The sequence below is a fragment of the Nerophis ophidion genome, linkage group LG07, assembly GCF_033978795.1.
Source record: "Nerophis ophidion isolate RoL-2023_Sa linkage group LG07, RoL_Noph_v1.0, whole genome shotgun sequence".
Lineage (NCBI taxonomy): Eukaryota > Metazoa > Chordata > Actinopteri > Syngnathiformes > Syngnathidae > Nerophis > Nerophis ophidion.
The window spans coordinates 70,973,603-70,995,935 of record NC_084617.1 but is presented as its reverse complement, the minus strand read 5'-3'; the positions used below and the strand labels follow the sequence as shown (position 1 = coordinate 70,995,935).

General features: G+C 40.3%; 1 protein-coding gene across 4 annotated transcripts in view; it reads right to left on the bottom strand.

Moving 5' to 3' along the window:
- Window positions 1-21,135, bottom strand: part of LOC133556782 (cytotoxic granule associated RNA binding protein TIA1-like) — a 38,345-nt gene extending 17,210 nt beyond the window's left edge. For 2 of the 4 annotated variants that reach the window (XM_061907052.1, XM_061907051.1), the window contains exons 1-9: window positions 20,903-21,134; window positions 14,253-14,349; window positions 13,992-14,090; window positions 11,549-11,603; window positions 8,267-8,354; window positions 8,082-8,157; window positions 1,669-1,777; window positions 1,491-1,586; window positions 1,256-1,340 (exon numbers count right to left, since the gene is read on the bottom strand). In XM_061907052.1, coding sequence (XP_061763036.1) covers window positions 1,256-1,340; window positions 1,491-1,586; window positions 1,669-1,777; window positions 8,082-8,157; window positions 8,267-8,354; window positions 11,549-11,603; window positions 13,992-14,090; window positions 14,253-14,349; window positions 20,903-20,928 — 731 coding nt within the window. In that variant the 5' untranslated portion in view covers window positions 20,929-21,134. Of the gene's footprint in view, window positions 1-1,255; window positions 1,341-1,490; window positions 1,587-1,668; window positions 1,778-8,081; window positions 8,158-8,266; window positions 8,355-11,548; window positions 11,604-13,991; window positions 14,091-14,252; window positions 14,350-20,902 lie in introns of those variants that run through there. The other 2 variants (XM_061907050.1, XM_061907053.1) reach the window with 2 other exon arrangements.
- Between the last annotated feature and the right edge of the window lie 1,198 nt (window positions 21,136-22,333).

Sequence of the window (22,333 nt, the reverse complement as noted above, 5' to 3'; positions counted from 1 at the left end):
CTTTTGCCCCACTCTTGACAAATTCGGTTGTCTCTTCGACATATTCCCACTTCAAGCCAAACCACCGCCAGACGATGTTTTTCTTGGGAATTAATTCTTCCTTCATTTGTTACCAGATTCACACATTCTTTCTCTTGTATTACCCACTCGCACCATAGCTCGCGTTACCATGCTGCTACCTCTCTGCTCCGCGAGGCCGTATACGTATGTGACGTATGTAAGAAGGTGCGCTTGCTGTCTGTGGGAAGCAGAGGCAAGAAAGAGTGTGAAGAGCCTCTAGTGCATGGGTGTCAAACTCTGGCCCCCGTCCAATTTCATTTGGCCCTTTAGGCAATATCAAATTAACAATAGAGCTGGCCCGCCGGTACTATACAGCGGCTGTAACACTGCATTCGCCACTAATACTCATACTTGCCAACTCTCCCGATTTTCCAACCATTCTCCCCAATTTCTCCAGATTTCCACCCAGACAACAATATTGGGGGCGTGCCTATAAGGCACTGCCTTTAGCTTTGTCTACAATATGTTGTCAAGTCCGCTTTTCCTCCATACAAACAGCGTGCCGGCGAAGTCATATAATATATGCGAATTATACACACATTTAAGTGAATGCCAACATACTTGCTCAACAGCCATACAGGTCAGACTGAGGGTGGCCGTATAAACAACTTTAACACTGTTACAGCAGCTAAAAGCAACTGCGTGAGAATGTATACTCGAACATCACCATCCACCCATCCATTTTCTACCGCTTATTCCCTTTTGGGGTCGCGGGGGGCGCTGGCGCCTATCTCAGCTACAATCGGGCGGAAGGCGGGGTACACCCTGGACAAGTCGCCACCTCATCGCAGTCGAACATCACCATATAGTCATGATATATCGATATACTCGATATATCGCGTGTTTGTCTCTGTGCGATTTAGAAAATGACGAACATCACCATATAGTCATTTTCTAAATCGCACAGAGACAAACACGCGATATATCGAGTATATCGATATATCGCCCAGCCCTAATTTGTATTCATGTATTTGACAAAAGACACACACTCGTACAACAACTCTCTTTTCCTTGCTATTGTCACACAATCCCTCACCTCACAAAACGCGTCACTTCCCCGTCTTTGCCCCGGAAATGCCGACCCCAAGTCAAAGCCATTAGCTGCAGCCGCTACACCACGAAAGCAATCTGACTAGATCACTATGCATTGTTTTAGCAGTTTTATTAGGATTGTGCAATAATATCCTGTACTTACCTTACAAATGAATAACCTTTATCGGGGAAAATTCTGATTTCCAAAATTTGCCCAAACGGGGAGAAGGTCTGTCTCATTAGTTGTTCTGCAAACCAAAGACAGAAGAGGAAAAGGATTAATGATTTAAATGTTCCCAAATAAACTAGTGATTGAAGACTACCATGTAGCCCCTCTGGTCTTCTCTGTGCAGTCATGTGAAAAACAGCTTATAATATTGCAGGACACATTCTCTCACCTGTCAGTCCTGTGCTGACACCACCGCAATACACAGTGCAATTACTGGGGCTTGACTGGCTCACTACGTCATCAAAAGACAGCTGCTTGGCGTTACCTAACCGGAAGAGACAAGACATCTTCATATATCCAACTTCTAATGTGAACAGGAAAACGTGCAATCATTTATGAGCACGCACTTTCATATGTGGTTTTTGGCGTGGGAGGCTTTCTCGTGGCCCAGTTAGTTCGGATCTGTCTCCCTCCTAACCACTGGCCACCCATCTGGTGAATGGCGTTCTCTGCTTCCTGCAATAAACAAATACAAATAAAACTGATCATTTTCATATCTATTTCGATACTTGAAATGCAAAAACACAAATTCCTTTAATGTAAGGTAGACTACATCAAAATGTACAGACTTGATTGCAAATATATATTAGGGCTAGGCCCTATGAATATGCAATGGAAACGGGATAAAGTTAGCCTATGATAGAGATTTGGATTAAATCGTGATAATGCATGCTGATGACGCAATCTATAATTAAATAACTTATTACAACATATGCTAGCCGGTGTTATTTTTTTTGTTTTGGGAAAACGTCATTTTCAGCAAGTGACATACAGCGTTTTCAACACGCAGACCGCAGTGCTCAGTTCCAACACCGTATGTTTCAACTCCCACACATCGGCCCTCCACACCTAACCTGACTCTCGCCAGATCCTTGTAGTTCGCTGAGCTCCACACAAGGATCTGGGCTTGAGGGCATTGCAAACTACTTCAAGATAGCAAAAAATAATGAACCAATTAAGATGTTAAATAAAAAGCTTCTGTCTCTGATAGTTGATATAATAATATAACTGCATCATAAAGCCTACATGAACTCCATGGTGTTCAGGGATGAGTAGTTTATCCTATTGCTAATTTACAATTTTTAGCTATAGTTACATTAATCATTAGTAATGTAGCAGCCTAGCTTGGAATGGCAGGATTCTTGCAATCGCATGTTGATAAAAATATAACATTAAGATAATAAAAATCAACTACAGGCTTCCCAAATGCTGTAATAAATTAAGCATGAGTTGAACATATGTCAGCATGTGGACCAACTTTTAACTCTTTTTCAAACACTTATTGCAAACGCTTACTTACAATAAGTCCTTAATTTGACTTAGTAAGTCATTATTTTATCACTAGTTTGACTTACTAAGTCATAATAATGCAGCGGTATAGCTCGGTTGGTAGAGCAGCCGTGCCAGCAACTTGAGGGTTGTAGGTTCGATCTCCGCTTGCACCATCCTAGTCACTGCCGTTGTGTCCTTGGGCAAGACACTTTATCCACCTGCTCCCAGTGCCACCCACACTGGTTTTAAATGTAACTTAGATATTGGGTTTCACAATGTAAAGCGCTTTGAGTCACTTGAGAAAAAGCGCTATATAAATATAATTTACTTCACTTCACTTATCTCAGGTAACTATGACTGTTTTATTTTTACTTTACGGGAAAAAAATTGAGATGTAAATCATATATCGCCATTCAACAAATGAAGCGGAAAACACAACCAAAAATTGTGGGCTTCTTCACGCGACGAAGCCGGCCTACTTCACCGCAGTTTGTAGTCTATTGCTTCCCAGGCAGTGATGGCAGTAACGAGGTGGAGACGTGATGGCGTTACCTTGAATGATTAACGTCGAGCCCAACTTAAACAAATTGAAAAACTTATTTGGGTGTTACCATTAAGTGGTCAATTGTTCGGAATATGTACTGTACTGTGCAATCTACTAATAAAAGTTTCAATCCATCAATCAATGGCGACAGGCCGAGTTTTACCGATCCTTACACCCACCCACCGCCTTCCTCGGTCTGTCCGCCAGAGAGACACCACCTAAACTAACACATTTTCTGGGGGAAACACTGTTCTGCATATTTTCTTTGCACAAACGACATCTATCGTCTACGGACATTGCTGCGTTGTTTCGGTAAAAGTTCTCTAATTTATCGCTCTTTTGTTATCCAATTTGTCAACTGTTCTGTTTTAGATTTCCCAATGTCGCTCTCATCAGTGTCGCGGGTCGATTTCGATGTGAGTGGTTGAAGTAGCACCTCACTCAAGATAACGGACAAGCGGTTTATCTAATCACATACAATTATTTTTTATAAGACCCCGCCTTCTGAAATACATCTCCTATTAAGAAGTCCCAGATCCTTGTGTGGAGCTCAGCGAACTACAAGGATCTGGCGAGAGTCAGGTTACTCCACACCAGCAACAACACTTGTACAAAAACCGGAATTCTGAAAAAAATGCAAAACTAGCAGCTTCTTACAGTAAACATGACTAAGAGCGAACAGGACAAGCAGGTAAAAAAGGATTTGGATCTCAATGATTTGATTATTATTAAGGATCCCCATTAGCTGGTTACCACAACAACCCACTAGTCTTCCTGGGGTCCACAAACTCAATATAATTACAAGTAAAAGCATATAATCATAACTTCACTTTCTAAGTCTCATTTGGGTTTCAGTGTCAAGAACTAGCTGCTTGTAGTGCCTTTTGGAATAGTTCAATCTAAGGAGAGAAATAATACATTAAGCATTTATTTTCAAGTCTGTGTAGATAACACACAGTGATACATCGATTTTCGCACGCACCAAGTTTTCATGATTTGGATTTTGATGAAAATGATTGCCAAATACATTGGTTTTCCTTAAACAATTCCACACATTAGTGACTCAGTCCTTGTGAAGAATGAATAGTGTGTTTTTCAGAGTTGGGACTCAAAAAACAGAATCTAGCCAAGTAATCCTTTAATCATCTTTATCATCGATGTACATGTGTGGGCGGTTTATTCGATCCTAGAACAAACCCCAAACAATGCAAAATTCCATATCTCTCCCCTCTCTGCCTCCTATTGTGCGCTGGGTCGCTGTCATTCGCAGCTGACATAAGGCGTTTTAAGTGCAAAGTAGGGCAAATGTGCTTTATTGAATTGTGCTGCAAAATAACCCAACACAGGGCCAAAAGCAAGTTGCCAAATGTAACAAAATGCTGTGGAAATGTGGAGGCATTGCAGTGCTGTGAGGAGCTATCTCACACATACGTGTGATTGCATTAGGTAATGTAAACAAAGTCTGTGCAGACAGTCCTGACTTGTCCGTGCGTTCTTGGATACGAAAGATTTGCCACAGCTAGCACTGACAAAATGTGAAAAACACTATAACATTTTAGAAAAAAGTATGAAGGTGAAGTCTGCTTGGCCTTCCTACCTTGCTGCTTATCACTGTTTTATGTGTAATTGAATTTATATAATTTCCTACAGGAAAAAGTATTTCAGATTCATTTTATTGAACGCTTTGAAACAAATTAATAACTAACACCAAGGTTCCACTGTACTTTGCAACTTGTTCAAAGTTACATCTTTTAACTAAAATAAATGACAAGAACTTATGTCACCATTCGTGGTTTAACAGAACATTTACATTTTTTTAAACGTCTATATTCTTACAATTACTAAACATATTGGACACAAATTGCTCATCGGCCAAAGAAATATGTCTGGTGTTGATGGTTGTCACTCACCGGCCAAAAGAAGAAACCAACAAATTGCCATCATGTTGTTTTTATAAAAGAACATACATTCAATGATGGCTAATCTTAGCGAGCCTAATGAGTCTCATTAGCTAAACACATACAAAGCTAGTGCGCATGTTACGTACGTGCGTAGTTATGTCATTACGTGGTAAAACTCATAGGAGGGTGGGATATAATGCTTAAAACACACGACAGTTAGCGTATCGAGGCATCCGCGTAAAGAATGTAACCACCCCTTTTACATTTACATCTGCAACCGTATATTTGTATAGTTTTGTACAGTAGAAGAACTACCGTATTTTTCGGACTATAAGTCGCACTTTTTTCCCATAGTTTGGCCGGGGGTGCGACAAATACTCCGCTGCGACTAATGTGTGAAATTATTAACACATCACCGTAAAATATCAAATAATGTTATTTATCTCATTCGCGGAGGAGATGCAGAAAATGTCAGCAATCGTCACACACATGTCAACCAATAAGAATTTGGCGGGGGCGGGTCATGGCAGAAGTGCATTGTGGGTAATTAAATGCTAACTGCTATATGCTATATGCTACTGCTGTAGCTATTAAAATGGATCATTTCATCATTGGCGGTAACTTAAAGGGTAACATTATCTATCACCGGACCTATGTAAGCGTCAATATATACCTTGATGGTGCAGAAAAAAGACCATCTATTTTTTTAACCGATTTCCGAACTCTATAAATGGGTGAATTTTGGCGAATTAAACGCCTTTCTGTTTATCGCGCTGGAAGCGATGACGTCAGAATGTGACGTCGCCGAGGTAACACACCCACCATTTTCATTTTCAACACATTACAAACACCGGGTCTCAGCTCAGTTATTTTCCGTTTTTTTTACTATTTTTTGGAACCTTGGAGACATCATGCCTCGTCGGTGTGTTGTCGGAGGGTGTAACAACACTAACAGGGAGGGATTCAAGTTGCACCACTGGCCCGAAGATGCCAAAGTGTCTGCCGCCAGACCCCCATTGAATGTGCTGGAGTTTCTCCGCATTTTACCGGCGATGCTAAGGCAGACATGGCACAGAGATGTATGGATAACCTGCAGATGCATTTGCAACGATAGTCAACGAAATCACAAAGGTGAGTTTTGTTGATGTTGACTGCCAGCTAATCGATGCTAACATGCTACGCTAATCGATGCTAACATGCTATTTACCGGCGGTGCTAAAGCAGACATGGTACAGAGATGTATGGATAACCTGTAGATGCATTTGCAACTATATTACGCTTCCTTCCACCCACATTTAATGCGGAAAAAAAACACTTATCAATCGACGGATTTAAGTTGCTCCAGTGTCAAAAGATGCGAAAGTCCTGATCGTTTGGTCCGCACATTTTACCGGCGATGCTAACGCAGCTATTCGGCCATGCTATGGCTATGAATAGCTTCAATAGCTATTCGCTCAATAGCTTCAGTTTCTTCTTCAATATTTTCATACTCCAACCATCTGTTTCAATACATGCGTAATCGGTTGAATCGCTTAAGTCGCTGAAATCCGAGTTTGAATCCGAGCTAATGTCACTATATCTTGCTGTGGTATTCCCATTATTTGTTTACATTGGCAGCACTGTGTGACGTCACAGGGAAATGGCCAGTGTCTTCGCAGAGAGCGAAAATAAGGCACTTTAAAGCTTTATTTAGGGATATTCCGAGACCAGTAAAATTTTGAAAAAAACTTCAAAAAATACAACAAGCCACTTGGAACTGATTTTTATTGTTTTTAACCCTTTTGAAATTGTGATAATGTTCCCCTTTAAAAAAACTGAGAAGGGCTGAACGAAAATGGCACCGAAAGGAAATCATGTACTGCAGATTACAAGCTGGACGTAGTGAAATATGCAGCAGAAAACGACAAGAGGAAGGAGCGCATACCTTTGGTGTTGGCAGAGTTGTTTAGAAGCGACATCGAGGAAGAAGATTTCATGGGATTTATCAATTAGAAGTGACAGATTGTTTGGTAAACATATAGCATGTTCTATATGTTATAGTTATTTGAATGACTCTTACCATAATATGTTACGTTAACATAGCAGGCACCTTCTCAGTTGGTTATTTATGCCTCATATAACTTACACTTATTCAGCCTGTTGTTCACTATTCTTTATGTATTTTAAATTGCCTTTCAAATGTCTATTCTTGGTGTTGAATTTTATCAAATAAATTTCCCCCAAAAATGCGACGTATACATGTTTTTTTCCTTCTTTATTATGCATTTTTGGCCGGTGAGACTTATTATCCGAAAAATACGGTACATCTTTTTTTTTTAAATATATACGTACATTTTAACTATCACTCCATCCATTTTCTACCGCTTATTCTCTTTGTGGTCGCGGGGGGTGCTGGAACCTATCTAAGCTAAAATCGGGCGGAAGGCGGGTTACACCCTGGACAAGTCACCACCTCATCGCAGGGCCAACACAGATAGACAGACAACATTCACACTATAGTGCCAATCAACCTATTCCCAGGTGCATGTCTTTGGAAGTGGGAGGAAGCCGGAGTACCCAGAGGGAACACACGCAATCCCGGGGAGGACATGCAAACACCACACAGAAAGATCTCGAGCCCGGGATTGAACTCAGGACCTTCGTATTGTGAGGCAGACACACTAAACCCTCTGCTACTGAACATGGACAGAATGTGATGATGCAAAGCCGCAACAGAAAAATAAAACCAGACGCCATCGCAGCAGCTAAGAGATAAAACAATACAGCCAACATTGGTACACTTAACAGCTACAAAATTAAAAATGCAGCAGAGAGTTCCCGCAAAGCTTCTTAAAAACGATATTTAACTATATTTACTCTAATATTTTTTTTCATTTAAGTCTTTATTTATGGGAAGAAGATCAACAGTTAAAAGTTCAGGAATACGTCATGCATGCGAAGACATTAAATTGCATTGAAATTCAATTAATTTGAGAAATTGACCATGGTACCTAGCCCTAATTACTATAATTCAGCACTAGCAACAATTATTGGCACTACTTACCCATTGATTGAAGAAAGTCACAAAGCCATAGCCTTTTGATTTCCCTGTAGCCATGTCTTTGACCACACGTGCATCACTGTAGATAAACAATAGTGCTCAGACATAAATAATAACATCTCTGTGACACAGCCCTTTTCCATGAACAGATATTAACTGTGATAATCGTGTTAATAACTGGTACTTACGACATCCTGCCAAAGGGACCAAAGGCAGCTCTGACATCATCTGTAGTTATTTCAGGGCTGAGGTCTCCGACAAAGACATGGAAGTGATCTTAGACAGAGAAAGCAGCATTTTAAAAACACAAGTATGCATGTTCTTGCGCATATTTGATATTGATTATATTTATAGTGATATTCAATATTAGTAGGGATGTAACAATATGAACATTTCATATCAAGTATCGCGTTTGAATGTGCTCAAATATACTTAGACAATAATACATTAACCAATTATTTTTTTCTTTAAATACATACATAAAAAATAATGACACAAACAATATACTTTCCTTGGCAGAAAAAATGTGAACTATTGTTCGGTCATCCCAAGAGCCATAATATTATTACATGTGTATTTAAATATCTTATATTTCAATTTGTAAGAGTTTTAGGGTGGGATTTTTTTTATGATAAAAGCAAAACGGGATATTGGCGCTTCCTTTTCGGTGTATGTGACGTCACGCCAGTGCTTTTCCTGTTGAAGACACCTCCGTGTCATTACTCCTCGGAGCATAGATCCATAACTAAGTGTGCACAGCCTGTAGGTTCAATGTACACAATTGAATAACATAGTAGCTCAGACCACAGTGTGTTTAAACACGTTTAAATTGGGGTAGAACGTTCCTTGAAGGGGAACATCATCACCAAACCTATGCAAGCGTCAATATATACCTTGATGTTGCAGAAAAAAAGACCATGTATTTTTTTAACCGATTTCCGAACTCCAAATGGGTGAATTTTGGCAAATTAAACGTCTTTCTGTTTATCGGTCTTTTAGCGATGACGTCAGAATGTGACGTCACCGAGGTAATACACCCACCATATTAATTTTCACATTACAAACACCGGGTCTCAGCTCTGTTATTTTGAGTTTTTTGGACTATTTTTTGGAACCTTTGAGACATCATGCCTCGTCGGTGTGTTGTCGGAGGGTGTAACAACACTAACAGGGAGGGATTCAAGTTGCACCACTGGCAAGAAATCTGCCGCCAGACCCCCATTGAATGTACCAGAGTGTCTTCACATTTAACCGGCGATGCTAAGAGATGTATGGATAACCTGCAAATGCATTGCAACGATTAAGTCAACGAAATCACAAAGGTGAGTTTTGTTGATGTTGTTGACTTATGTGCTAATCAGACATATTTGGTCACGGCATGACTGCCAGCTATTCGATGATAGCATGCTATGCTAATCTATGCTAACATGCTATTTACTAGCTGTATGTACATTTGAAACTAGATACCCACATTTAATGCGAAACAAACACTTACCAATCGACGGATTTAAGTTGCTCCAGTGTCACAAGATGTGAAAGTCCTGATCGTTTGGTGCGCACATTTTACCGGCGATGCTAATAAGGCAGCCATGCTATGGGCCACTTCATTAGGTACACCCACGCTATGGCCGAATAGCGTCAATAGCTATTCGCTCAATAGCTTCAATTTCTTCTTCAATTTCGTTTTCGCTATCTGCCTCCATACTCCGACCATCTGTTCCAATACATGCGTAATCTGTTGAATCGCTTAAGCCGCTGAAATCCGAGTCTGAATCCGAGCTAAGGTCGCTATATCTTGCTGTGGTAACCGCCATGTTGTTTGTATTGGCAGCCCTGTATGACGTCACAGGGAAATGGATAGTCGTTTCGAAGATAGCGAAAATAAGGCACTTTAAAGCTTTATTTAGGGATATTCCGGGACCGGTAAAATTTTGAAAAAAACTTCAAAAAATACAACAAGCCACTGGGAACTGATTTGTATTGTTTTTAACCCTTTTGAATTTGTGATAATGTTCCCCTTTAATGGGGAAATACATTACTGTATCTTGTTCAGGTTAGCATTTTAGCTATCCAGCGCTATTTTGCAGTAGGGCTGTCAATTTTTGGGCACCACAAGATTCCATTCGGAATCGATTCTTGATTCAAAACGATGCTCGATTCAAACTCAATACTTTTTAATAATATTGGGTGCCATTTCTGTGATTGCATTCATTCCTCAGTAGAATAAATTACAGAGCTGATAAATGTATAGATTAATTAAAAGAAATTTGGTTTTGTTTAATAAAATTCCAGCCAAACATTTAATAAAGCCACATACAAATAAGGAAACATTATTCAACACTCTCTTCTAAAGTAAATCTGTACAGCAGATATGGGCATCTACATCAACAATATGATTTGCCTGAGTGGCCAGATAAATATATATATATTTTTTATCCATTAAGAATCATTAAGTAAGAATCATGATCCATTCGAAAATCTACTATTTTGACACACCTATTCTCCAGTAAAGTGTCACTGGTCAGTGAGTTTAAGCACAGTGCCCCGGTTATAAAACATGTTTTTTACGCTAATTTTAATTTAAAAACTATAATGCTAACCTTTGAGAGTTTTACTGCAGTTTATCATCAATACCATTTATCGAAGCGTCTCTCAATATTGGTCACAAAAACTATTTTATTTCTTTTCATTTGTATTTTTCGTTGTCACTGCATGACAACAACTATGCCAGTCCAATAACTTAGATTGACCAACATACATTTTTTTCTATGAACAAGTGTAACAGAGAGCGAGTTTTGTTAACCAGAAGTCCAGAAATAATAGAAAATACTGAATAAGTATACAACAATTGCACAACTCATTAAAATACAAGAGCTGGTAACTAAAATATTTCCTTTAAGTAACATCATGACACTTACTTAAAGGGTATGTTTTTATGTCATATATTTTAAAATATCCACTTATTTCAGCTTCTATACATTTACTGTAAACAGTTCTCCCCTACTCGCTAACCCGCTTGTTGTTTTTCGCTTGTTAATTATGTAGTAAAGAGCGGCGTTGTAGTCTTCCAGAGACTAGCACACTGTTAACGTCTACATGCCAGAAAAACTGGTTTCCAATTGCATAATCTAGGAGTGTTAATCTGATTTTTCAAAGGTTAAACACAATCATATTATGGTGTTTCAAAGCGCTTTAAGAAATCTTATTTTAAACCGAAATATTTGAGAAATCAGACTAATTTAGTGCATAGAAATGTACTAAACGTCCACGCGTATTTGGACATGTCAAAAATTGCATTTTTTTGGCATTTAAAAAACCCAGCTTTTGGAAAACAGAGTGGAAATATTCAAAAAAGTCCGGCTTCAGTGTTTGTGCATGATGACACCGCTGCACTAAAACACCCTACATTGGTAAATAGTTATGCCCCAATATGTACCTGCTATCACCTAATGAATAACTGCTGTACTTACTACTTGTGTCTTTTTTCTGGCTTGCTGGCGTAGTGGCCCAGTTGACTTTGACTTCCTGCAGAGATGGACAGACAAAGAAAAGGCCAGATGGGGTACGTTTACACCATTTACGACAAGAGTTATCCAATGAGTAGACATGCTTGGACGACATCATATTGTGAATTTTGAATCCACTGTCATGTTTTGGTGGCACAATTTTATAGCTAAGACAGCAACATTAATGGCAGTCCTCTTATTAAAGGCGGTATTAATACTGCATACTTATACTACAGTTTTTCTTTCCTATACATACATTTATTTTCTGCGTATAACTGCCTTTTTTGCGACCCGACAAAACATTTTGGTGATACCTGTTTGCCCAAGTTTATACTTAGGTAAATGTAGCTTGTCGTTACATTGCCATACAACCAGTGGCGGTATGCATCGTGACTCCACATCTTTACGCACCTGGTTTGCCACAGAATACAAATATGGAGCATGAGCATCAGTGTTGCCACCTTAGCAACTTTATGGTTTTTGCGAGCATTCAGATCTCTCCTAATTGTCGGGAGTGGAGATATTACAGTAAATTTTTGTTTTGTTATGGTTTAATACAGTTAGTTTGTATGTTTCGCACCCAGCAATGCTGCAGATGCTAGGGTCACAATAAAGCTGCATGTGGGTTCAGGCTCAAAATTATAAGGTCCTGGATCATAATTTTTCCCCAAAGTAATCAAGCGTTGGCTGTCACAAAGTCTGCTTGAATCGCAGTTGTTGATGGTTTCTCCTACCATGTCACGTGACTGGCTTCCTTATTATCTCTCAAAATGTCTCGGGAATCTCTGTGAAATTGATACCTTTTGATCATATCTATCCATCCATCCATCCATCTTCTTCCGCTTATCCGAGGTCGGGTCGTCGGGGCAGCAGCCTAAGCAGGGAAACCCAGACTTCCCTTTCCCCAGCCACTTCGTCTAGCTCTTCCCGGGGGATCCCGAGGCGTTCCCAGGCCAGCCGGGAGACATAGTCTTCCCAACGTGTCCTGGGTCTTCCCCGTGGCCTCCTACCGGTTGGACGTGCCCTAAACACCTCCCTAGGGAGGCGTTCGGGTGGCATCTTGACCAGATGCCCGAACCACCTCATCTGGCTCCTCTCGATGTGAAGGAGCAGCGGCTTTACTTTGAGTTCCTCCCGGATGGCAGAGCTTCTCACCCTATCTCTAAGGGAGAGACCCGCCACACGGCGGAGGAAACTCATTTCGGCCGCTTGTACCCGTGATCTTATCCTTTCGGTCATGACCCAAAGCTCATGACCATAGGTGAGGATGGGAACGCGGATCGACCGGTAAATTGAGAGCTTTGCCTTCCGGCTCAGCTCCTTCTTCACCACAACGGATCGGTACGACGTCCGCATTACTGAAGACGCCGCACCGATCCGCCTGTCGATCTCACGATCCACTCTTCCCTCACTCGTGAACAAGACTCCTAGGTACTTGAACTCCTCCACTTGGGACAGTGTCTCCTCCCCAACCCGGAGATGGCATTCCACCCTTTTCCGGGCGAGAACCATGGACTCGGACTTGGAGGTGCTGATTCTCATTCCGGTCGCTTCACACTCGGCTGCAAACCGATCCAGTAAGAGCTGAAGATCCCGGTCAGATGAAGCCATCAGGACCACATCATCTGCAAAAAGCACAGACCTAATCCTGCGGTCACCAAACCGGAACCCCTCAACGCCTTGACTGCGCCTAGAAATTCTGTCCATAAAAGTTATGAACAGAATCGGTGACAAAGGACAGCCTTGGCGGAGTCCAACTCTCACTGGAAATGTGTTCTATTTATTTATTCGCAAACTTTGGAAGCCTTTTGTTGTCATGACTCAAATATATACAAGAACAGTCAAAGCGCTTTGAGTACCTTGAAGGTAGAAAAGCGCTATACAAGTACAACCCATTTATCATTTATAACATGGTCACTACTGCCTAGTTTCTCTTGTTATATTCTTATTTTACTGTCATATTTGTATTCCCATTGTTGCTTTTTATTTGTATTCTTATTGTAATAGTTTTGTATTTTGTTTCCATTTATACCCCCATTATTCACTTTTTACTTTTTAAATTCGATCTCAATTCTGTACACTGTTGCTAGAATTTGAATTTTCCTGAGGGAACTCTCCTGAAGGAATCAACAAAGTACTTACTAGCCATCTATCTATCTCACTTGTTTTTCCAATATACTTTAAAGCCTTGTCCAGCTGCTTGCTGACATACACTAGTCATGTTTAGCTCAAATTCACAGCAAATGAATATCGGCTCCAAATACCGTTGTCATCTTGACTACTAATAATCGGTATTGGCCCTGAAAAAAAACATATTGGTCGCTGTCTAGTTTGTGTGCGTGCTGATTCACGTGTCAAGTCCCGAAGCCCGCCCATCTCCACTCACCCTGTAGTTACGATAGCTTACCTTACCCATTATTTTCCTTCCATTCATGGCTGCCAATGAGGCGGCAGCATGCCTGTGGTCATAGAACTCCACAAAGCAGTATGGATCATTTCCAGAAGTCTGTCAATAGAGAAAACAAAGTACATTAATTTCACAACCATAGTGGCGTACTGTACTGTACGTGCACAGCAGTAGAACGCTGCTGTCCTAGAAAACCTTTAAAAGCTGCAGACAATACACTGTAAAGGCACTGTGCCCATTATAAAAATACTTGCCACTCACATCAACAATCATTTTACAGCTTTTGCAGGGTCCTATCTGTGTGAAGACCTGCAGAATGAGGGGCTCGGTGACATCCCTGGACAGATTCCCCACATACCTACAAGCAAAGTTTGAGTTTGAGTTTATTTGGAACATGCATGCATACAACATGACACATCACAATTTCCAGTTTCTCTATTCAACATGTTCGAAAAGGAGTAGGAAAAAGCAGAGCTTATTTAATCCCGCCCCTTTTCCTTTACATAGAAGTTGCTAAGACTTTTGTTCACTTCCTCTTCTCAATGTATTCACAATATACTTCATAAGTAATAACATACATTTAGGGGCGGCATGGCGGAGTGGGTAGAGCGGCCGTGCCAGAAACCTGAGGGTTGCAGGTTCGCTTCCCACCTATTGACATCCAAATCGCTGCCGTTGTGTCCTTGGGCAGGACACTTCACCCTTGCCCCCGTTGCCGCTCACACTGGTGAATGAATGATGAATGAATGATTGGTGGTGGTCAGAGGGGTTGTAGGCGCAAACTGGCAGCCACGCTTCCGTCAGTCTACCCCAGGGCAGCTGTGGCTACATATGTAGCTTACCACCACCAGGTGTGAATGAATGATGGGTTCCCACTTCTCTGTGAGCGCTTTGAGTATCCAACAATAGAAAAGCGCGATATAAATCTAAACCATCATTATTATTATTATTAACAATCAAAAATAAATAATAACTGGTGAAGTAAGTTATATTTTATATAGTGAGATGAGTAAGGGCCAGCACAGTGGAACAGGGCAAGTGCCTCACAATACGAAGGTCCTGAGTTCAATCCCGGGCTCGGGATCTTCCTGTGTGGAGTTTGCATGTTCTCCCCGTGACTGCGTGGGTTCCCTCCGGGTACTTTGGCTGGATTAAATCGAGGTGGCGACTTGTCCAGGGTGTACCCCGCCTTCTGCCCATGTGCAGCTGGGATAGGCTCCGGCAAAGCCACCCCCCAATTTCCGATATGACATTTTAAAGCATTTATCGGCCGATAATATCGGCAGTCGGATATTATCGGACATCCCTCTAAGTCAGTCATTGTAAACATACTGAGATGAACAATATCTTATTTTTAATAGGATTTTTAATAACTTACTGAAGGTAGGGCTGGACGATATATCGATATGTTCGATATATTGCGGGGTTGTCTCTGTGCGATATAGAAAGCGACTATATCGTGATATCTCAGTATACGTTCTCACGCAGTTGCTTTTAGCTGCGGGCATTATACTGCATGCATTTCCCACTCTATCTTGTCTCTCCTTTTCACAGACAAGTGCACCTTCTTACATACTGTTGCGTCATACGCCCTGGCATGAGAGGTAGCAGCATGGGTAACATTAGCTGTGATGCTATCGGAGTGGTGCAAGTGGTAATACAAGAGAGAGAAGGTGCCAATCTGGTAACAAATGAAGGAAGAATTAATCCTTAAGGAAAAACAGCACGGGGTGCATTGTTTGGCAGTGGTTTGGCTTCAAGTGGGGATATGTCGAACAAGTATGTGGCAAAAGTGTTGTTACAAAAAGTAGCACCCACTGCTAATTTGTAGCACCATTTGAAAAGTCACCCGTCAGAGAATGAAGAGTGTTTGAAACTGCTTGTCAACATCTCGATTCGGTGCCACACCAACAAAATGTTGATACAGCCATTTCCAGATCATATGATAAAATTAAAAAAAAACGAAAAGAGTGGAGTGCCATGGGGAGGAGACCCTGCCCCAAGTGAAGGAGTTCAAGTACCTAGGAGTCTCTTGTTCACGAGTGAGGGAAGAGTGGATCGTGAGATCGACACGCGGATCGGTGCGGCATCTTCAGTAATGCGGACGTTGTATCGATCCATTGTAGTGAAGAAGGAGCTGAGCCGGAAGGCAAAGCTCTTAATTTACCAGTCGCTCTATGTTCCCATCCTCACCTATGGTCATGAGCTATGGGTCATGACCGAAAGGACAAGATCACGGGTACAAGCGGCCGAAATGAGTTTCCTCCGACTTGTGGCGGGGCTCTCCCTTAGAGATAGGGTGAGAAGCTCTGTCATCCGGGAGGAACTCAAAGTAAAGCCAATGCTTCTCCACATGGAAAGGAGCCAGATGAGGTGGTTCGGGCATCTGGTCAGGATGCCACCCAAACGCTTCCCTAGGGAGGTGTTTAGGGCACGTCCAACCGGTAGGGGGCCACGGGGAAGACCCAGGACACGTTGGGAAGACTATGTCTCCCAGCTGGCCTGGGAACGCCTCGGGATCCCCCGGGAAGAGCTGGACGAAGTGGCTGGGGAGAGGGAAGTCTGGGCTTCCCTGCTTAGGCTGCTGCCCCCACGACCCGACCTCGGATAAGCGGAAGAAGATGGATGGATGAAACAACTAGTCAACAGCAGAATTTAATAACGTCTGTAGCAACCTACCACATAGCAAAGGACATACACTATTTGATTTCCAATTATGCAGCTCATTTTTATTTGAGTTATTGAAATATCTTGCGTGACATCATGCACAAAAGTGCACTTTATTATTTTCAAACTATTGTAGTGCCGTTCCGTACAAAAACTGCACTTTTATTTAGTGTTGTTTTGATATGTCATCTTAGGGACATCATGCACTAAAGTGCACTCATAGCTTGTTTTAAAATGTTTGATAATCTTGCACTTTGTTTTGAAATGACAGGAATGTTTGTGCCACTACTTAATAATTGTTTAATAAATGCACTTTTGGTAATTGAATTAGTTGTGGTTTCTCTCTCTGCATGAGAGTTTAAAAGTAGCATATATTAATGCAGTATGAAGAAGAATGTTTTAAGGTAGACAAATAGAATCATCATACGGTTGTGATTATATGCATCAAGTGTTCATTCAAGTCTAAGGCAAAATATGGAAATATACATCGTGTATATATATCGAGATATAAAAAAACGGCCATATCGCCCAGCCCCAGTTGAAAGTATTTCTCATAAATCTTCTTTTTTGTACTTTGTAAGCACTATTAATTTAAACAAACCTCTTAAACTGGATCATATCAGTACAATGTATAACATCTTTACTTAATTAATTCCATAATTGAATTCCACATACTGATATGCTAAAGGTTCGAAGTGTTGTACGTGCGTACAAATGTTTTGAATTAGATTTTCCTCTAAGGTTATATTTTTTTTAATAATTGTTGTACATTATTTGGTAGCAGGTTAGTTTGCTTTGTACATCATTATAGCTGTTTGCTATTTTACCAGATCATCGAACTTTCTGAAGGTCTTAAGTGTTGTACGTGCGTACAAATGTTTTAAATTAGACTTTATTCTAAGGCAGGGGTTCTCAAATTGGGGTACGCGTACCCCTGGGGGTACTTGAAGGTATGCCAAGGGGTACGTCAGATTTTTTTTAAATATTCTAAAAAATAGCAACAATTCAAAAATCCTTTCAAAATATATTTATTGAATTATAATTCAACAAAATATGAATGTAAGTTCATAAACCGTGAAAAGAAATGCAACAATGCAATATTCAGTGTTGACAGCTACATTTTTGTGGACATGTTCCATAAAAATTGATGTCAAATATTTCTGTGAAGAAATGTTTAGAATTAAGTTCATGAATTCAGATGGATCTCTATTACTATTACAATTATTATTGCGGTATAGCTCGGTTGGTAGAGCGGCCGTGCCAGCAACTTGAGGGTTGCAGGTTCGATCCCTGCTTCCGCCATCCTAGTCACTGCCGTTGTGTCCTTGGGCAAGGCACTTTACCCACCTGCTCCCAGTGCCACCCACACTGGTTTAAATGTAACTTAGATATTGGGTTTCACTATGTAAAAGCGCTTTGAGTCACTAGAGAAAAGCACTATATAAATATAATTCACTTCACTTCACTACAATCCCCAAAGAGGGCACTTTAAGTAGATGATTACTTCTATGTGTAGAAATCTTTTTTTATAATTGAATCACTTTTTCAACAAGTTTTTAGGTAGTTTTTTTCCCCCAAAATAGTTCAAGAAAGGCCACTACTAATGAGCAATATTTTGCACTGTTTTACAATTTAATAAATCAGAAACTGATGACATAGTGCTGTATTTTACTTCTTTATCTGATTTTTTTTCAACCAAAAATGCTTTGCCCTGATTAGGGGGTACTTGAATTAAAAAAACGTTCACAGGGGGTACATCACTGGAAAAAAAAGGTTGAGACCCACTGCTCTAAGATTATATATATTTTTATAATTGTTGTACATTATTTGGTAGCAGGTTAGAGTTTGCTTTGTAGATCATTTTAGCTGTTTGCAATTTTACCAGATCATCGAACTTTCTGAAGGTCGTAAGTATTGTATGTGCGTACAAATGTTGTAAAATTACATTTTTATGTAAGATTATTATTTCTCCTAGTGAAAAATAAAGATTAAAGGCCTACTGAAACCCACTACTACAGACAACACGCATTCTGATAGTTTATATATCAATGATGAAATATTAACATTGCAACACATGCCAATACGGCCGTTTTAGTTTACTAAATTGCAATTTTAAATTTCCCGCGAGGTATCCTGTTGAAAACGTCGCGGAATGACGACGCTTATGTTCACGCATGCCTGTGACGTTATTGGTTGTAGCGGACATTTTATCTCAGCACCACTCACAGCTAAAAGTAGTCTGTTTTCATCGCATAATTACACAGTATTTTGGACATCTGTGTTGCTGAATCTTTTGCAATTTCTTCAATGAATAATGGAGACGTCAAAGAAGAATGCTGTTGGTGGAAAGCGGTGAATTGCAGCTGCCTTTAGCAACCGTAACACAGCCGGTGTTTCTTTGTTAGTTGTGAAGCTTTGGCGAACATGTTTCTCTACCACATGTCAACCAGCAAGTTTTTGGATGAAAAAATTGTGATATTAAGTCGGCTCTTACCGGACACTTGAGCGGAGTTAGCGTCCTCCTGCAGCAGCTGTCAAAAAAGGCAGCTGTGATCTTGGCTCCTCCATTGGCTTCTCTCAGAGACACTGGCGGTCACCGCAGCCCTCCGACTTTCAGGTGTTACTTTATAATATCACTAAAACATTATTAACACAATAAGCAGATAAGGGATCTTCCAGAATTATCCTAGTAAATGTGTCTGCTGGCAGTGGGAGCGACGTCCGTCGCCTTTTTTTCCCCCTAGTGCTTCACTACCTTCAGGTTGTACAGGTACGACCATATAATCTCACTAAAACACTAGTACACAATAAGCAGATAAGGGATTCTCCAGAATTATCCTATTAAATGTGTCTAATAACATCTGAATCGCTCCCACGGCCCTCGTCTATTTTTCTTTATAGTCCTTCACTCTCACTTTCCTCATCCACAAATCTTTCATCCTCGCTCAAATTAATGGGGAAATTGTCGCTTTCTCGGTCCGAATCGCTCTAGCTGCTGGTGGCTATGATTGTAAACAATGTGAGGAGCTCTACAACCAGCGACGTCACGCGCACATTGTCTGCTACTTCCGGTACAAGCAAGGCTTTTTTATTACCGACCAAAAGTTGTGAACTTTATCGTCGATGTTCTCTACTAAATCCTTTCAGCAAAAATATGGCAATATCGCGAAATGATCAAGTATGACACATAGAATGGACCTGCTATCCCCCTTTAAATAAGAAAATCTCATTTCAGTAGGCCTTTAAGTGTAGTATGTGCGTACAAATTACGTTTTTATCTAAGATTATTATTTCTCTTAGTGAAAAAGAAAGATTAATAAGTGTTTGTCGAACAGGAAGTGTAGCATTTTAAACAAAGGCTAGGAAAACTAGCTTAATTCAAACACAAATGCATGACGCTATCTTGGAAGCATCAATAGTGGTTTCTCATATGATGGGGTGGACAGTATCGAGTCCATCCATTTTCTACCGATTGTCCCCCCCATTGAAAAGAGTATTATCTCTTTGCTTGAGCTGCCTTTACCAGCGTTGACGTGGCTCGTCTTTCAGCTCGCTAGCCGGCTCGAACGGGCCTCATGCTTCCGACACTTGACAGCGACAATGTCACAAAAACAATACAAGTACTCGGTTGGTTTTACAGTCCATAATAAAGTAAGGGTAATAACGTAATAAATATTGAACTAATTATACATATGTGGCAGTCGCTGTAAAAAATGAAACGTTAAAACTACGTCGGCTAGCCAACCATGTTTTAAAAATCCTATGATTCCAAACGCCTCATATGGCGGTAGAACGTAACGTTTTCCGTAGAATATATCATGTTTTTCACGTTAGTGTGGCAAGGAAAATAGTTCCTTTTTTCTTATTAAGTTGACAGCGACAATGTCACAAAAACAATACCTGACATAAGACTTTGTTTGGTTTTACAGCCCGTAGTAAAGTAAGGTTTATAACGTAAAAAATATCGAACTTATTATACATTTGTGGCAGCCGCTGTACAAAACGAAACGTTAAAACTACGTCGGCTAGCCAACCATGTTTTAAAAATCCCATGATTCCAAACGCCTCATATGGCGGTAGACGTAACGTTTTCCGCAGACGATTAATATAATATATCTTTTTTTTACGTCAGTGTGGCAAGGAAATTAGTTAATTATTTTGTTTAATTACACGTGGAGGCATTTGGAAAGCGCTGGAACAGATCGTTTCCTTCCCAGGACATAGACGGGGGCCATTGTACTCACAAGGTTCTCGGCTGGTCGTCGTCCATCGTCGAGGTTTGGCGGTCAAATCCAGAGAGCGCCTTCAATCAATGGACATACAAGATGTCTCGCTTTGACCTCAAACGGGGAAGGTTCGAGGGCTAGGGAAATATGTGCTACAAAAAAAAATGTCTTGTGTGTCACGTCCACGCCGCGCGGCTGCAGTCTGATGCAAACAATGGGGACGTTGAAGATGGCGGAGGCCGGAGGGACGGCGTCAGCAGATACCGACACAAATAGACGGAATAGAAATTGAAATAATAAATTAAACCACATGTCTAAGTATAATAATTGATGATGAATTAAATTGGAAATCCCTTTTTTTGTTGTTTTTTTTTTAATTATTTTTATTGACATCCAACATCAGACATTTCCATCCACTATAGCAGGGGTCACCAACGCGGGGCCCGCGGGCACCAGGTCGCCCGTAAGGACCAGATGAGTCGCCCGCCGGCCTGTTCTAAAAATAGCTCAAATAGCAGCACTTACCAGTGAGCTGCCCTATTTTTTTAATTTTATTTATTTACTAGCAAGCTGGTCTCGCTTTGCTCGTAATTTTTAATTCTAAAAGAGACAAAAATCAAATAGAATTTGAAAATCCAAGAAAATATTTTAAAGACTTGGTCTTCACTTGTTTAAATAAATGTGTTTATTTTTTTACTTTGCTTCTTATATCTTTCAGAAACACAATTTTAGAGAAAAAATACAACCTTAAAAATAATTTTAGGATTTTTACACACATATACCTTTTTACCTTTTAAATTCCTTCCTCTTCTTTCCTGACAATTTAAATCAATGTTCAAGTAAATTTATTTTTGCAGTCTGATGCAAACAATGGGGACGTTGAAGATGGCGGAGGCCGGAGGGACGGCGTCAGCAGATACCGACACAAATAGACGGAATAGAAATTGTAATAATAAATTAAACCACATGTCTAAGTATAATAATTGATGATTAATTAAATTGGAAATCTCTTTTTTTATTGACATCCACTAAATCAGGGGTCACCAACACAGTGCCCGCGGGCACCAGGTAGCCCGTAAGGACCAGATGAGTCGCCCGCTGGCCTGTTCTAAAAATAGCTCAAATAGCAGCACTTACCAGTGAGCTGCCTCAATTTTTTTTAATTTACTAGCAAGCTGGTCTCGCTTTGCTCGACATTTTTAATTCTACAAGAAACAAAAATCAAATAGAATTTGAAAATCCAAGAAAATATTTTAAAGACTTGGTCTTCACTTGTTTAAGTAAATTCATTGATTTTTTTACTTTGCTTCTTATAACTTTCAGAAAGACAATTTTAGAGAAAAAAATCCAACCTTAAAAATAATTTTAGGATTTTTAAACACATATACCTTTTTACCTTTTAAATTCCTTCCTCTTCTTTCCTGACAATTTAAATCGATGTTCAAGTAA